Here is an 18417-nt window from a genome sequence, read left to right on the forward strand (position 1 = left end):
TTTCTAGCAGAGTTCCCGAGGTAAAAACTGAAGGAAATCTAAAAAAAAACAAAAAAATCCTAAATTTCTTGAAAGAATTCTCGGCAGAATTTTCGTGGGGAACTCTGGGGCAATTCCCTAGAAAAAGTTCCGAAGCAATCCCTGGGCGTGTTCCCGAAGGAAGCCTTCTAAAAAATGCTGACTCGTTTACGATCTTTCCATTATATCTGCAAATTATTACTAAAATTTTATGGTTTTCTTCTCTTTTAAGTCTCAAATGTTTGTTTATTATTCCGCCGCATTCTAAACAGTTGCTATTTTCAAGTTCAACCTTGAAATGGTGGCTAAATACAGTGCTTCCATTCGCTGCCCACTAGAGATGTTGTGGTGATGGTCAGTAGCCAAGATGAAACAAAACGAAACGAATTCTGCGAATTTAACGCTAATTTTACGAATATCTTAAGGTGACGATGTCCAGATGCCTTTAGCTGCCTAAGAAACAAATATAAATATCTGTACACACTTCTGTTTCCATGAGCAGATGACGACAAATGATAACATTTACATAATTGTTACACTTTTGTCTTTATTTGTTTTTTATTACACGTGTACTGTTGAAGTTGATTTAATCCTGCCCTGTTTCCCTCACACGATGATCATCTGATTAGTCGACAACGTCTTCCCCCTTAAACTTCCATATCCCATCAGTAGTGCAGAATCTCCACCTAGAGGTACCCGGCGGCGGGCGGCGCCATCCAGCAGCACAAAGCCTGCCGCACCCGGTTCGCGCATCACCTTAAACGGCAATTTGCTTTAAGTTACCCACGGTTATCACAACCCCAACAACAACAGCTGGCGGAATCTGCTTTGTGACGGCTTATTTTTTTTCTTTTATTAGTTTGTATATCAATGCCTTGGCTCGAACCGTTCGCGCTCATTTGCCTCAAGACTGTGCCGGGGGGTGGAGTGTTATCGTGCAGCATTTGATTAGCGCAAATCAACCAGAAGAACCAGGTGAGTGGTGAATTAAACGTCGGCGTCGACACCGTTGATTTTGATATCTACTGCGCCGAAAGCGAGCAAGGGGATTTTGATAGTGATCTGATGGTTGAAAATCTGAGTTTGTTGACCTAATGCTAATGAGGAATCATAGGCGCGTTAGTATTGAATGACTAGTTTTAGTTCCTGGCTGATTCTGTATGATAAATTGTAATGGTTTTACTAGTAAATTTCAGTTTATATTGAAAGGATTTCTGGCTGCACATCTTTTTGAACTTCAGTATGTTATTTAGTGAATTTATGGAAATATTTTAATGTAGAGTAAGGTGGGGCAAAAGTACGACCTTAGTTGAAAATGCAACTTTTTTCAAGAAATCGTACAGATAAAAATAAATGAATACCGTGTGGTGATTCTACCATCCATGAGCTAAAAGTTTGCTAAACAAAGTTACGCCAAATTACTTTTCAATTTTCAGTTACAACACTTTTTGTATGTGTGTGTCTGATTCGAACTTTTGCCCCACCACTGGGGCAAAAGTTCGAATCTAGTGTTTGAGGAATTTCACTAACCGTAGCACACTGTTTTGACACTTTGGTAATCTGAATACCTAAAACCAATTGATATCATTAGTTTACAGTATTTTTGAACTCGCTAAGCTGACGATCGTTTTTGGTGTAGAATCATGCCCTGAGTTCGAAAACGCAAAGGAAAAAAAAATTGAGTAGAGCGGAAATTTTTTCGACTTCCCATATAAGGTTGATGATTTAATATCGATTTTTGTTCTATTTTTAAGCCAAGTCGCTCACTTCAAACATCTCGTTCTCCGTAATCAATGCTCCGATTGAGCTGAAATTTTTACTGTAACTCGCCTACATATGATGTGTCAAACAAACGTCGAGAAAGAATTTTTAAATTGGTTTTTTTCTTATTGGAAAAAATAAATTTCTTCAAAAAATTTTGAGAATTTTGCTAAAATTTAAGGAGATTGTCCCTAAAACTCGCCAATATCTTGAATTTTATCAATTTGACGTAGAACCTGTATTCAGATGGTCGAATGGTATTGTATTCAGCTTTTAATTTATGGAAAAAGATTTGAAATCGGTTGAACAAAAAGCAATATATTTGATTATTAGTAAATTACATATTTTGAAAAGTTTTAAAATTCGATATTGAGCTTAAACTCAAAAACTGTTCTACTTAAAATTTTTTGAAGGTCGGTTTCGAATTCAGCGCTAAATTTTGCTTCAGAAATTTTGGTCGTTGACAGAAGTTCACGACTTTCGTTTTATTTTGTAAACTAGTGTATTTGATGTGAGAATTGAAATACACTCTAAAGTTCGATCTGGATTTTACCCAAATCAGGGTTTAATGTACTACACCAAAAATTAGTAGTTTTCCGCCAAATTCAGATACAACAACATTTGTTTTCAACTTTGATCGAATTTTCTCACTAATTCCATCATTTTTAGAGATAACATGTACATTTTGCAGGCTTTTAGGTTTTTACCTAGAGTTGTTACATGACTCGAATTCTTGCCCCACAATTCGAACTTTTGCCCCGCTATGTGTAAAATATGATTTCCAAATCTTTTCTGCAAAAAGTTATACATGCTAAAGCATCTTCAAAATATACCAAGTTACGCCCCAAAATAAAATATCGAACTCGATTTCATTACAATTCCATTCCATGCGTTGGAAGGACCATCGCATATTACAATTGATCAAAAACCAACATTTTGTCATAACTTTTCGAAATTAAGATCAATTTTCATAATTTTTGGAGTGAAAGACTCTTTTTCAAAAAGGTTTCGAACAACCTTGACATTCGAAAGAAATAATTTGAATTGAGCTCGAAAACTTCAAAAGAAACTCTTGCCCCACTTTACTCTAAATGCATATTTTAAAACAATAACGGTCTACTTTAAGTTGGTATGATGTTTTCAATGCAATTGTCTTAGTTTTGAGGATTAGTTGATAAAAAAACACGTTTAAACATTTTTGGAGCAAACTTTCCCGTTTTATATGCAAGAGTGACGTATACGTTAAATTTAAAGTTTGAAATTATAGAGAGATAGTTACAAATCATTGATTAGTTCGACAAAGTTATGCCATTACAAGCAGATTTGCCTCAAAGGCCATGTGGTGTTTGCCTATAAACATTTTTGGTGACTGAATCCAAATTTGAAACTATATTTGCACTACAACGTACATGCTTTGAGATACATACATCTTTTTGTTTATAAATGATAACACATAATCAACAATATTACGCCACAATACTCGGTTTGTGGCTACCGCTCTCTATCCTCGATCACGCCTAATGCTCGCCATATCACGTTCTACATGATCCATTCATCTAGCCCGTTGAACCTCTCGATGTCTTGTACCAACCGAATCCGAGGAGAATAACTACTTTGCAGGGTTGTTGAAGAGCATACATGCTATATGTCCAACGGTCGCCATACCCTTCCGGCTTTGGTCATCCTCTGGATGCTGAGTTCGGCGTAGAGTGCTGCGAGCTCGTCGTTCATCCTTCTCTGCTACATACCATTTTTCTTCACACCGCTGAAAATCGTCCATAACTAGGGATGTAGTACCGGTAGTACCGGTACCGAAAATATCGGTATTACCGACCAATTTTTGGTACCGAAATACCGGTACTGACTGAGCCTTGGTACCGGTACTTTCGGTACCGTGAAATCTCTCCCGAAGTGCTGAAATCCGGTAATTAGTATAGCCAATATACAATGGAAATTATTAAATGAAAACATTTAAAACCAAGTACTTTGACAAACAAACATTTTATGTATGCAACCTTGCTGCAAATCCAGGATATCATAGCAATGATTGGTTTAAAAAACGTTGAATTTTAGAATTGGATTTACTAGCTTAGAAAAAAAACTTGTTTGATTAGGGTTTCTTGTTATTTCTTCAGTTTTTTTTATAATCCGTTGATAGCCCTCTCAAGGAAAAATTAGCTAAATCTTCTTCTGTCTTCACCTTGCAGCTATCTAATTTTTGTACATGTAGAGTTGTTTCTGCTTCATTTTAGACTGACCAAGATATTGCCTGTAAAACTGCGCAGAAGCTAAACAATAGCTCCGAAATCAGTTTCATATAACTAATTTCTTTCTATCTTTTTTATTCATCTATATTTTTTGATTAATTATTATTTTCTGGATAGCTTTTATGACATCCCTGAAAACCGGAATTTACAAATGCCTGGTAAATTGTAGATTTTCTGAGCAAAATAGATTACTCTTCATTTTAGTGAAAAATTTCCCAGTACCGGTATTTTACCGGTACTACCGGTACTGTAAGCCCCAGTACCGAAATACCGGTACTCACCAAAAGTGGTCGGTACTGCGACCCCTATCCATAACTCTCGTCTCTCAAATACTTCAAGTACTTGCATGTCCTCCTCGATAATAATCCGGGTTTTTGTACACGATATTCAAAAATCCTAACGGCTGATATTTTTTCCTCACCACTGGCTGTTGGGGAAATTAAGTCACTGCTTAAATCAGCCGATAAAGTAACTGTCGTGTGTCGCATTGAAGTCGGTGATCAAGAGTTGAGGTGGGATTTGGTATTAAGGCTTAAGCATCCGTCATCATTTTTCGGAAAATAAAAAGCAGTTTTCTCGCTGCTTATCAAAACAAGGGCCATGAAAATATATTCACTGCATTATATTCCTCATGTGGAGTACAGTGAATATATTTTCACGGCAAAAATTTTTGTTTTGAACGAAAAAACTGCTTTCAATTGTTTGATGATGACGATGATTTCAATGACGAAAAGTTCAACGTTAAGAGGATACAAACGATCATTGTATTGCAAAAAATTAAAGCAGTTTTCTCTTTCAATTTCCGATAGGTGCTAACACTGCTCATACCAACAGGGTTTTTGTAACGTATAGTACCGACAAGAAAAAAAGTGGAACTATTTTTTTTTTTGCACATCCATATCCCAGCAGTTAGTGTACCAAATTCCAATCTTTTTGCGTTAACCAGAAGCCAGATAAGAAGGTATGACCTTCGGCACAGTTGTTCAGGACTACGAATACTTCCAGGTCATGAAGAGTATAGTTCCAAATTTCACCACTATGTGGCGCTAGTGTACATAGTTACTTCTGGTACGACTATGGTTGAATATAGCACGAGATTGAAGCCAGATAGGAAGGTGCGATCTTCGGCATAGTTGTTCAGGACTACGAGTACTTTCAGACCATGAAGAACATAGTTCAAAATTTCACCACCACATGGCACTAGTGTACATCGTTACTTCCGGTACGACTTCGGTGGGATATATACGATCTTCGGCAGAGTTGTTCAGGACTTCAAGTACTTCCAGTTCCAAATGTCACCACCATGTGGCGCTACCCGAGCAGGAGAAAATAGCTGAAGAATAACAAACTCAGGTATGGAAAACCGAATACCTACAACCTGAATGAGGTATTAGGAAGCCCTGCATAAGAGGTAAAATACCTAAAATAATAACTGGTGTGTATTCTGTGCATAACACGTGAATAATGACATCAGGTATGGTAATACCTCAATAATAATCGGCGATTCTTCCATACAAATATGGATTCTTCCATAACTGAATAATACCTCGAGCAGTCCTCAACACTAAACCAATAACTCGTTGAGGTATTTTATCAATACCTACAACATACCAAAATAAGCTATTTTCAATACCTGGGTAACCGACCAATACCTCGTCTTGGTATGATACCTGACTTTGGTATGCTGCAGTTATGTGTCAGTTATTCGTTCCTACTCGGGTAGTGTACATACTGACCTCCGGTACGAATTTGATGAGGTATTGTATGAGCTTTAAGTCTGATTGGAAGGCAAAATTGTTCAGGACTACGAGCACTACTGGGTGTCGAATTTCACCACCACGTTGTGATAGCGTACAAATAACTTCAGACACGATTTTGATGAGCTGTGCAAGTGAAATTCAGGCCAGATTGGGACTTCTCAGACTTACTCGAAGCATTGTTCTGACAATTTCTTTAGCTATTTGTATGGGAATTCCTCACGGATATTCCAACTTGGAATTTCCTCAGGGTTTGTCCTGGGATTCTTTTTAACGACTTATTCGAAAATTTTATTTGGGATATTTGTTCCACAGATTCTTACTGGAATTTCTTCAAAAATTTATTCAAACATTTCTCCAGTGATTCCTTCTGAAATCAACCCACGTATCATTATGTCTTCAGAAATACCTGCGGACATTTTTCAAAGGATTCTTCCAGAAATTAATCAAAATAATGTTCAAGAAATTCCTCCTCCAAGGATTCCTGTGTGCACACCAAAAATTGATTGAGGGTTTCGTTCGTTGGCGGCTCGTTAGATGGTTGGATGTTCACTGGTTGGGGCAATACCCAACTAAAAAGCACTGTCAGTGTCAAAATCGATTTCAAAACGGGATTGACGTCTGACCGCCGTCGCATCACAGCTCTTATATATAGAACGTTTGTGCAAGTATGTGAGTGTTTCTTGACGTATTCCTCATCACTTGCGTGTGTCTAGAGCATTTTGATCAGTTGTCAGTTGCCCCAATGAACGAACACGATTCGCTAATCGGGGCGCAATCGTGACCCAGCCAGCGAATCCAGCCTGTATATTCATCTTAGGAATTTCCAAAGGAATTTATGCAGTCTTTATTACTAGAATTCCTCACGGGCACCCTTCAGGGATTCTCCAGAGATTCCAACTGAATTTCTTCCAGTAAGGGAATTGTTTCTGGAGTTTCTCCAGTGTATCCTTCAATTTTCTTCCAGGAGTTTTTCAAAAAATAGTTAAAGAGATCAAGATTTTTCCAGATATTCGAAAAATTCTTCATAATTCCACCAGGATTTTTTTCGGATTTTTTTAGAGATTGCCTCCAAAGATTCCTTTGAATATCCATCCTCCAGCGATTTCTTTGCCAAATTCTTTCAGGGATTCTATCGGGAATTCCTCTAGTGATTTTTTGAGAATTCTTTTAGCGGTCCTTTCTGAGTTATTTCCACGATTTCTTTCAGGAAATCATCCGGGTAATTCTTTTTGGGATCCTTTAGTATTTTTTTGCAAATCTTTCCAGGGATCTAAGAGACTTTCCACGGATCTCTTCAAAAATTCATCCAGGCATACCTTTAATATTAGCTACTGGGAATTTTCAACAGGCATTCTGGAGTTCTGGAATGAAATATGTCCACTGATTCCTACTAATATACCAAATTCCTACTGATCCAATAAGCATGAATTTCCCTTGCCAATCCGAACCTTTGACGATTTAACTTTTTATCTTTTCCGCTTCCGTCCCGGTGTCAAATCATCCATCCACTTATGGTTATTATTTATGATTCCGTATAAATAACCTGCCGTAAGTAGTCATCGTCGTCATCCTCTTACTGCCAAGTCACTCCCATCCATCGAAATCGCCTGGAAAGGTCGTCCAAACGGGGCCAAAGTGGCACACGACCTTCCACTTGGCCGAACTCTCCGCCCGCGTAAGATGAGAGGAAAGCAATGACACACGCCAGATTTCCTCGGATCCTTGATTCGGAGATCCGGAGGGGTGCATTTACAATGAGCTCGTTTGCGAGAAAAGAAAAATCTGAATGCGTCGATACTGGCCAAGAAAAGGAAAATTTACGATTCGCTCGGACTAACCGACCCACGCGACGACCGGCGTGGCGATGCGAAGAAGTGGATGAATACGGAAGATCAAATCAATTCAATTTGTTTCCGTTTTCTTTCGGGGGGCAAGCTGCTACACTGTAATACTGCTCTCTAGAGGACCAATTGAGTGAGATGGTGATTTTCATTTCTTGATTTTTTTCCATGCCTTTCGTTGGCTTTTCGGTTCTGCTCGAAATAAGGGGGAAATTGATATTTGTCTAGCTCATAAATTGCTGTTTTGAATAATTTTACGATATTTTTATAGCTTATTAGGTCCAATTTGTTTCATCGAAAAAGGAAGAAATGGACCATGATTGAGATGTTTGGACTGAGGCAGCGGGGGTCGTCGGACTGGACATTGTTGGAAGAAGATTGATGAATATTTGCTCATTTGTTCTGAAGGGCTAAGCTACCAACTAGGGTTGGGAGCTATTCATCAAAATTTGGTACTTTAGGTATATGTACCGTAAAGTCACCATTCACCATGGATCTAAGAAAATTTGAGGCGAATAGAGGCTGCCGTTTTCACCAATCTTATAAACATTGTTGGTACCGCTGTTAATTGCCTTAATTTTAGGTTAGAATTAAAGTAATAACCACAAAAGAAGAAAATTTTTCACAAAAATTAATGCTATAGTTCATTTAGTAGAGGATGGGAAGGTCACCTGATTCCGTGGTAGGTCACCATTCACCGTGTATCAGAAGAATTCTTTTCTTTTGTATAAAAAATATCAAAACCACTTAGCAAAGTTAATTTTCTTCGTTTATATTCATTTTAAGTAATCATTTTGCAAGATTTATTTAGAAAAACGAAATTTAAAATTTTCAATTTTTTGAATAGTATACTGCAAAGTGATCGATAATTGTCAAAAAAGTTATATTGATCGACCTACAGTGATAATGCAGGTGATCAAGCAGTCAATTGAGAGGTCTGATTTTTTTCAGATCTGACTTAACATCGGAATATGTGACATCAATAAGTTTCCAAATTCGATGATGGCTTTGATAAACTTCTTGCTTTTCAAAATAAAGTCTTCTCAGGATTCAGGAACACTTCGGTTTACGTCGAAAGAAACATCTTGGGTATTTTTTCGACGAGAAAAGCACCCCTAGGTGGATTAATCTGTTTTTTTTTTGTAAATTCTTCAAGGATTTGATTCATTGGATATTTCTTCGAATATTTTCAGGTAATTTCTTTGGAAAGTTATTCAGTTATTACTCAGGAGCTTCCTTGGAAGTTCCTTCGAAAAATCATTAGAAAATCGTTTCCGAAATTGTTTTGGCAATCCATCTAAGTGCGCCTTTTGAGATTTTTTTAGATTAATTTTCGGGCATTTCTTTGAAAAATTCCTTTGACAATTTCTTGGGAAATGCTTTGGAAAACTCCTTTGGAAATTACCCAAGTAATTCTTTCGGGGTCATCTTTAACCCTCCTATGATAACTATTTTGGAAATTTCTTCAGTAATTTTTATGTAATCTTTTTCACAATTCACTTGAAAATTGAAGCGCTAATTCACTTCAAAACATTCCTTCCATTACTTCTTCCACTCAAGGTGTTTAGAAATTCCGTCTGTCTTCCTTCTAAACTCCATTGTCATTTTTTTTAATTATTTAGGAAATGCTTTTACAATTTCTTCAGTATTTCGGAAATTCTTTAAGAAATTGATCCGGCTGTTCCTTTTATAATTCCTCCTGTAGTTGTTGTGCGCATTTTTTACGCAATTCCAACTGGGAATTATTGAATTTTAAAAGAAACTTTCAGAGAAATTTCCAAAAGAATTGAAATTACCGAAGAATACCTTGATGAAGTTATAAAATGAATACAAAAAGAATTGCCTGAATTTGTTAAAAAAATTTAGATCAACATTTACAAGGAGCTATCATAGGACTTTTCAAAGAGATTGTCGTGGGAATTAACAAACAAGAAGCAAAAGTAGTTCTCAAATGTACTACTGCACAAATAAAATAAAAAATAAAAATAAAAATTAAATGCCAAAGCAATCCCACAAGAATTTAAACAAACACCTTCTTAACCCTTCAGCGCGCGCGCTGTTGTAAAAAGTACAACACTACCAAAAAAAAACCTCGCTTTTCGTATACAGCGCGACCGTGGTGCAGTTTCAATTGTTTGATGGCGCGCGTCCTGGAAGGTTAAGGAACTAAAACTGTTGAAAAATTTATACGGAAATCGTTTAAGAAATTTTTGAAGAAACTGCTAAAATAATTTTAAATGAATTGACAAAGTAATATTCAAAGGAAATGCCGATGAAATTTTCAAAGGAATTGCAAAGCAGATTCCAAAATATTTTTTTATTACAATGCATCCTCTCCTCTCCTTTTCTTGGCGTAACGTCCTCACTGGGACAAAGCCTGCTTCTCAGCTTAGTGTTCAATGAGTACTTCCACAGTTTTTTTACTGAGAGCTTCCTCTGCCAATGACCATTTTTTGCATGTGTATATCGTGTGGCAGGCACGAAAATACTCTATGCCCAAGGAAGTCAAGGAAATTTCCTTTACGAAAAGATCCTGGACCGACCGGGAATCGAACCCGTGACCCTCAGCATGGTCATGCTGAATACCCGTGCGTTTACCGCCTCGGCTATATGGGCCCTTATTACAATGCATATAAATTGCAGAAAGCATATCAGAGACATCATCGAAAAAAATCTCAAAATATGTAAAAGCAGTGTTTGGAAATTTTATTCAAGCCTGAACGCCGCATTCTTTTTTATAATTATTTTTTTATTGTTTTTTCTTGATGAATCTAAAAGAAAAAGAAAATCATGGAAAAAACTTGGACGGATAGAATTGAGAGTTAGCAACGAGAGAAATTGAATGTACTTACTGCTTACGGTATAACAAACATGATATTCACGAAACAAAATTTGAGCATTTCAGGGGTCTTAGAGTAAAGCTTCTCTGAAAATGAATTGCAGTCTCTTAAAACGTCCATCCAACTCTCCCGAAACATTTCGAAAGTCCCATCAAAAACCCCTGAAATCCCCGGTAACTGTCCTAAAACTCATCTGAAACCACGTGCAAAACGCTGAAACGCTACTAAAACGCTTTTAAAATCCCTTAAACTCCCCAAAACGGCTCTGAAATGCTCCTGAAACCGTCTGAACTGCTCCTAAATCCTCCCCCGAGGCCCCCTGAAGAACCCTTTAAAACTCGCTAAAACGTTACTTATCCCTCTTGAAATGCCCTGAAACTTCCTGAATCGCCCCTGAAACTCCCTCAGATGCTTCTGAAACCCTCTGAAACCCTCTAAACCCCTGATATCTCTGCATCGCTGCCGAAACACTTTAAAATCCTCTGAAACCTCCCTGAAACCCTCTGAAACTCCCTCCAATAATCTTGCCCCCTTAAAATACCCCGAAACCCTTCCAGAACTCATTGAATGGCTTGAAATAGGGCCCTTCGAAATATCCAGAAAGGGCCCATATAATTGATGCGGTAAGCGCACGGATATTCAGCATGACCATGCTGAGGAGGGTAAATGGTCCTCTTTCCAAACTCCAGGAACTTTTCATATGAGATCGTCAACAAATGACGTAGCTTCGTGCCTGCCACACAATATACATATGCAAAACGGTCATTGGCAGAGGAAGCTCTCAGTTAATAACTGTGGAAGCCCACGAATCTAGCTCGCTGCTGAAACTCATATAAACGCTCTTGAAGCCCCCAGAAACCTCTCTGAAAAGTCACTTAAACCTCTTGAAATACCGCTAAATCTCCTTGTCACGCTTGCCCCTAAAATCCCCTGAAAATCTTCTGAAAGCCACTAAAACAACTGCGGAATCTCTCACAACTTTTTTGAAAATCCCTGGAAACCACAGAAACGATCCTAAAACCAATCTTAAAATTTCTGAAAACTCCAAAAACGCTCCTAAAACACTTGTAAACCCTTGAAACGTTCCCAAATACCCTTAAAACTTTTGAAACTTTGTTGAAAACCCTAATACTTCCTGAAACGGTTCTGAAACCCCTTAAAATTGCGTCTGGAACAGTCTAAAACGCTCTTGAAGCCCCCTTGAAACCTATTAAAACTCCTTGAAACGTCACTAAAACCACTATAAACGCCTCTGAAACCCCCTGAGGTGGTTCTGAAACCCCTCCAAATCATCGGAGCACCTAAAAACGCTGCTGAAGTCTTTTAAACGCTGCCGAAACCCCTTTGAACCCTCTGAAACCTATCTGAAATCCTCTGCGACGCTCCTGAAACCCCCTTGAAATACCCTGCGACACTTCTAAAACACTCCTGAAATACTCTCGGAACTCATTGAATGGCATAGAAAGGTTCCTAGAACTGCCTTTGCCACGCTTCTGGAACCATTTGAAACGTCCCAGAAATCGCTTGAAATGCGCTTGAATTCCCTCGAAAACACCTCCAAAACTCTCTGGTTGTCGAACAGACGTGAGGTAATAAAGGTAATTGTGGATAAGACCAACGATTTGGCAGAGTTATCCCTCTATAGTTGGCTTGAATCCCATTTCATCCGACGTTTCGACCATTGGTTTGCGCTTGGTGGTAGGTCCCGCGATCTAGCCTCGGGTTACAAAGCTTGTTTATAAAGACAAGAAAAAGAAAGTCGTTGCTGCTACAGGCTCCAGAAGAAACTTCGATAAAAAAAGATTCACCATCGTTCTAAATGTATCATGTACATAAAGGTCCCATTACACATGACAAATATTTGGCCAAACAAGCCCGACAACCGGCCAACATAACGTGAATCATGGCAACCTTGGATGAATGGTGGACTACAATGACAAATATTTGCCATTACGACAAACAGTCTAATGGCACCTTGCTTACAAGACCGGTGGTCCTCTACGGACACGAGACATAGATCATGCTCGTGGTGTACCTGCGAGCACTCGGAATTTTCGAACGACGCGTGCTAAGGATGATCTTCGGCGATATGCAGGATATTAGTATGTGGCGGAGAACAATGAACTACTAGCTCGCTGCACTCTACGGCGTACCCAGCATCCAGAAGGTGGCCAAAGCTGAAAAAATACGATGGGCAGAGCATGTTGCAATAATGTCGGATAACAACTCTGAAAAGTGTGTGTTTTGATCTTGCGCACAAGAAGGGTGGGTACTTCTTGAAACAAGCTGAAGTCTTCGTCTGATATCCCCGTCTTGTTGTTCCGCTTGTCCACCTCGTGCCCCTTCAAAAATCGTCTGCTTGTATCGTTATAGGTTGTTTGTCCACTCTACGGTTGACCAGCAGCAATACGTCACACCATGCAGTCACGTGTCAACGAAAAGCCCCATCACCCTATCTTTTCTTCAAACATTTTTGTTCTCCATAACCTCGACCAAACCGCGAGTTTTACGGTTCCTCAAAGCTAACATAGTTTATAAGTCAAAAACATAGAATTGTAAAAAGTTTTAACTGAATTCGGCTCCGTTATGCCTGTGGGCGCATGAGCCTCAAATAAATGATTAAGTAAAAAAAAGAAGGGTGGAGCACAGTATCACTATGGGCGGAGTATTCGCTGAGTCGCTTATTCTTTATAATCGATAATTATACCAGACTGCGACAGTAATCTCATTGATAAATAAAGTAATATCGTACCAAAAAACTGTGTTAAATCATTGTTAGTTTCATTATGATTACTATTATTCCACAGTAAATGCTGCACCTGGTGGGTCTTCTCCTGCTTGCTCAAGCTGTTGTCATCAGTTGCTGTTCATGTTCCGATACGACCGGTGTCCGCAGGGTCATCGTCGACCAGGATGGAGGCGGTGACGATGCCTGGGCCCTGCTGATGCTGCTGATGAACGAGAAGCAGTACAACGTCAAAGTGGAAGCCATTACCTGTGCGGATGGCAACACTGGTTTGGAGAATTCTGTCAGGAATGCTGCAAGAATTTTGGACGGTATCGGAAGACGGGATGTACCGTTGTATCGTGGGGCTAGCGAGCGATTGATAACTCCTGCTCCCAGTAGGGATGTTAATGGATACTTCTGGGGACATGATGGATTTGGTGATGTGCGTTTCGGGAGTGAACCGGATTTGCGGACTATTTCCGATGAACATGCTGTGGTGAAGATGTACGAACTGATTCGGAAGGTAAGCTGAAATTCTTATCTGAAGGCATTTTCTCAACGTTTACAACTTTCAGTATCCAGGACAAATTACCATTCTTTGTTTGGGACCTTTGACCAACCTGGCGATGTTGTTCAAAATGTTCCCCAAAGTGAAGGGCGATATTGCCGGAATCTACATTCTTGGAGGCAATCGGAACGGTGTTGGTAATACGGACTTCGCAGCGGAGTTCAACTTCTTCACCGATCCCGAGGCGGCCAACATCGTGGTGAACAATGCACCGGTGATCTTGAACATATTCCCGTGGGAAACAGTTCTCCAGCTGGAAACGGATTTTCCAATGGATTGGAGGAACGAAGTGTTCAAGGTGCCCAGAAACAAAGCCATTCAGGTGTTGAATGACGTGGAAGCAGTGGTATACGCGAATATCAGCGCTTGGCAGCCTTGTGATATGTACGCGGCAGCGATTTTTCTGGACAACTGTTTGATAACTTCTGCCGTTGCGTATAGGGCAGATGTGGAACTGAGCGGAAGAGTGACTCGTGGCATGTTGGGTATTCTATACCACGATGATAATGAGAATCATTTCAATGTGAATATCACTGACGCTATTGATACAGACACGTTCAAGCAGATGGTGGTAGAGTTGAATCGAGAACCTGGCGAAAAGGGTGTGGATGTTCGACCGCATCGGACTTGAAATGTGGAAGGTACGAAATCAAAAACACTCAAGAACTCTAGCATTCAATTTCAAGAAAAGAACATTCCAAACGATATATAACTCCAAGAATCCCCCAACCCGATCCAATCTTGAGCTTCCACTGGATGCAAAACATTGCGGACAAGAATGTGGTCAAGGGATCGATGGATCCCCTGAAAGATTGCCCGCATTCCATTCGAGCAGCAGGATTACTCCCAGCTCACTTGAGCCAACCGCATTCAACCGAATCAGATTTATTCATTCGAAATTTCATCGCCCCTTGTCGTTCTGGGTCTTCTTCCACCTCCTCCCCCAACACATACTCCTATGCAAATTATCCTATTCGGCAAAGAAAGATTTCTTCCAGCTTGGTAAAGTGGAACGAAGCCCCCACCCTCCAATCTTCATTCCATTGTTACCCAAGTCGAACCGACCGGCAGCAGCGGTGCTGATGTGGGCAGTATGGTTAGTTTGTATTGAACTTGGGCCTGAGGGTGAGATTCCTCTAGCAAGATGGCTATCGAATGTGAATGAACGGTCGGCTGGTCGACAAGAACCCTTGTCAGAATCAAAAGGAGCAACACCCAGTGAAAGAAGCGGTCCCTTTCTGACAGATGATGGTCACTTTTACTAACAATATTCAATTGAAAATTTCTCCTGGTGAGAGTTTCTTTTCTGGGGTATCAATAGGTACATTGTGTTTGATTTCCATGAAAGTCAGCATACACTGAAATAAATTTTGTTGTGGAAACTACCGATTCCATAGTAAAATTACTAACCGTACCTATGATTCTCAACCGACAACAAAATCTGTAAAGATAACTGAAATATGCTTGAAATTACAATGCATTGTAGTAAATCCAACTAAAAGCGTAGTCGTCTCAACAACAAAACATTGTTAATTTTTCATGGACACGCATTTAACAACACAGTATGGTTAAAAATACAATGTTCATTTGTTAAATTAAGATTATTTTTGATAATGTTAACTGCACTGCTAGTTAATTTGACCGTGTTATAGTGGAATTAACTGGAAATTGTTGTCGGTTAAGAATCATAGGTACGGTTAGTAATTTTACTATGGAATCGGTAGTTTCCACAACAAAATTTATTTCAGTGTAGGAATCTCTAATCCTAAGTGGAACAAGTTTATCCATCCACGTACTGTGGCGTATTGGACAGAATAGAAAATTTACCACTAACGCTGATTTGCACCGTAATGCCAACTGTTTGATAATTTACCCTTCCTTGATCCCTAGGAAAAAGTTACAAATAAGACCTTAGGGTCGATTTCGACCTCAACAATCTGACAACTCACAAAAATCAGTGGCTTGTCCGATTTTTGATCTCTTTGGCTCATGGGACTCATGGGACTAGATTTGAAAACTATCAGAGGGATCCGGATATGCCCACTGGGGCCACCGGAAATCTGTTTCATCTGAAAAGTGCCGCTTGAGAGACCCTAACCTTGACAAGTTATAACTTTGCAACCTAACAAGTAATCGGGATCGTTTAAGAATTGTTACTGATTATTGAGAAACGGTTCCGGAAATTCGGAACATTCGAAAATTTAGTTAGTTCTCTGAAGTGAGAAACATATTGTTTATGATCATTTTTGAAGGGTTCTGCTCAGGTCTGGTCTATGCGGAACCAGTTAGAGGGATCCCGGAAGATGGTCAATTGGGTAACGACAACGAACTTCGTTATTGTTTTCGCTCCAAAAGCCGGCGCCACATGGTTCAACGTTCGTAGATTTTCATGCCTGTTATACTTGTGGTTGTGATACACAAATAAGGCAATCCATGAGACAGATGCGATCAGCTGATTTTCTTTGTTTACCATGTATTTTTGACATCCGATGATCGGGGTGACAGTTGAACACAAAGGAATTTGTTAAGCACCAACGACACTTGACGAAACTTTGTTAATTTGTACTCACACTGTGTTTACACTTTTGACTGTCACCCCCATCGTGAAAAGTGGCCATGGATTGCCTTAGGGACTGTTCATAAACTACGTAGACCAAATTTTGGTCATCTCCGACCCCCTTCCCCCTCGACCTTTTGTCCATACAAAAATTAGAAAATTTGTATGGAGCGTAGACTTTTGTCAGACACCCCCCCCCCTCAAAAAGTCTACGTGATTTATGAACAGCCCCTTATTGATAGATAGTCATCTTCTTCTCCTTAGCGTAACGTCCCCACAGGAACAAAGCCTGCTGCTCAGTTTATGGTGGTGTTTTTCAAGTATATATACTCCTGATCAAAAGTTTAGGGTCATCCCCTCAAAAATATGTCATTTTTTTAGGCCCATATCTTCGCCAATTTGCGTCCGATTGCAAAACCCTAGGTCTCATCAAAAAATAATAAGTCAAAGAAACTTTGAGCATGATTGAAACACATATTTGTTGAAATTTAATACTAATACTAATACTAATGAGAGCCCATGTAGCCGAGGCGGTAAACGCACGGGTATTCAGCATGACCATGCTGAGGGTGACGGGTTCGATTCCCGGTCGGTCCAGGATCTTTTCGTAAAAGGAAATTTCCTTGACTTCCTAGGCATAGAGTATCTTCGTGCCTGCCACACGATATACGCATGTGAAATGGTCATTGGCAGAGGAAGCTCTCAGTTAAAAACTGTTGAAGTGCTCATAGAACACTAAGCTGAGAAGCAGGCTTTGTCCCAATGAGGACGTTACGCCAAGAAGAGAGAGAGACTAATACTAATACTAATACTAATACTTAACGTAAAGTTGCCTCATATTTTGAAGTGTGGTGAAATGTGTTAACTTGACATAACATTTTTATGTACAAAAATTGTTAAATACGTTAAGTTAAAGACATCAAACGTAAATTTAGTTAACCCTTATGTGGCCGACAGGGTACCCAGGTACCCAGCGCCCATTTAAAAAGCACGGTGTAGGAAAAAGCAAAACGTTTGTCGGACACATAACGGTTAATTATCTTTGAATCGAGCAAAAAAAAATTAAATTGAACCATAGATGAGGAAGATATCACCAAATAACTTTTCCATTTTTTTTCTTCAGACTCTAGTTTAATTTAAAAACACTTCACTAATACTTCACTTTTGCAAAAGAAAATAAAAAATGAATAACTCTTTTAAAGAAAAACTAGAAAGGACGAGCAAATTCCTTTTAATTCTACTACTGTGCTTATCTTCGGACAGATAGGCCTATTTCGTCTGTGACTTACAGACTTCTTCAGTGTCAAGTGCTCGACTCGAGTCGAGTCCAGTCGAGCACTTGACACTGAAGAAGTCTGTAAGTCACAGACGAAATAGGCCTATCTGTCCGAAGATAAGCACAGTAGTAGAATTAAAAGGAATTTGCTCGTCCTTTCTAGTTTTTCTTTAAAAGAGTTATTCATTTTTTATTTTCTTTTGCAAAAGTGAAGTATTAGTGAAGTGTTTTTAAATTAAACTAGAGTCTGAAGTAACAAGTTCTACTAAAAGCTCTAAAGTAATAGTAAAGTAACTTTTCCATGTTTTACGAAAGTGACCCCAAACTTTTGGCTGATACATCATATTGAGGGGTGACCCCAAACTTTTGGTCGATGGCATGAAGAGTTAATTTACTCAAGACCTTTTTTCTAGATTTTTTAGCTAAGTTCTGTAAAAAGCAGTTGAAAGTTAATAGAAAATGGGTTATATTACCGCCCTCATCTTAAAATTAGGTCGACCCAATTTCTAGTGACACTGCCGTAAGTTTGTATTCATTTTTTTAGACAATTTGGCAAATTTGGGTTAAGTTTACATACCATTTTTTTTAAAAAAAGTTTCTTTTCAATCATGTTCAAAGTTTCATTGACTTATTATCTTTTTAATGAAACCTAGGGTTTTGAAATCGGACGCAAATTGGTGGAGATATGGGCCTGAAAAAATGACTTGTTTTTGAGGGGGTGACCCCAAACTTTTGATCGGGAGTGTATCTCGTAAAATCCCGTAAAGTAATAATAATAGATATACGATGGGGTCTCCAGTT

At 39.0% G+C, this 18417-nt stretch overlaps 1 protein-coding gene across 1 annotated transcript; it reads left to right on the forward strand.

Moving 5' to 3' along the window:
* Positions 1-828: 828 nt before the first annotated feature.
* Positions 829-14441, forward strand: LOC109421809 (inosine-uridine preferring nucleoside hydrolase-like). The gene is made up of 3 exons (XM_062855772.1): positions 829-993; positions 13295-13738; positions 13791-14441. The coding sequence occupies exons 2-3, from the start codon at positions 13298-13300 to the stop codon at positions 14412-14414; spliced, it is 1065 nt and encodes a 354-aa protein (XP_062711756.1). The 5' UTR covers positions 829-993; positions 13295-13297; the 3' UTR covers positions 14415-14441.
* Positions 14442-18417: the final 3976 nt, after the last annotated feature.

The sequence above is a fragment of the Aedes albopictus genome, chromosome 3 (genome assembly GCF_035046485.1).
Source record: "Aedes albopictus strain Foshan chromosome 3, AalbF5, whole genome shotgun sequence".
Lineage (NCBI taxonomy): Eukaryota > Metazoa > Arthropoda > Insecta > Diptera > Culicidae > Aedes > Aedes albopictus.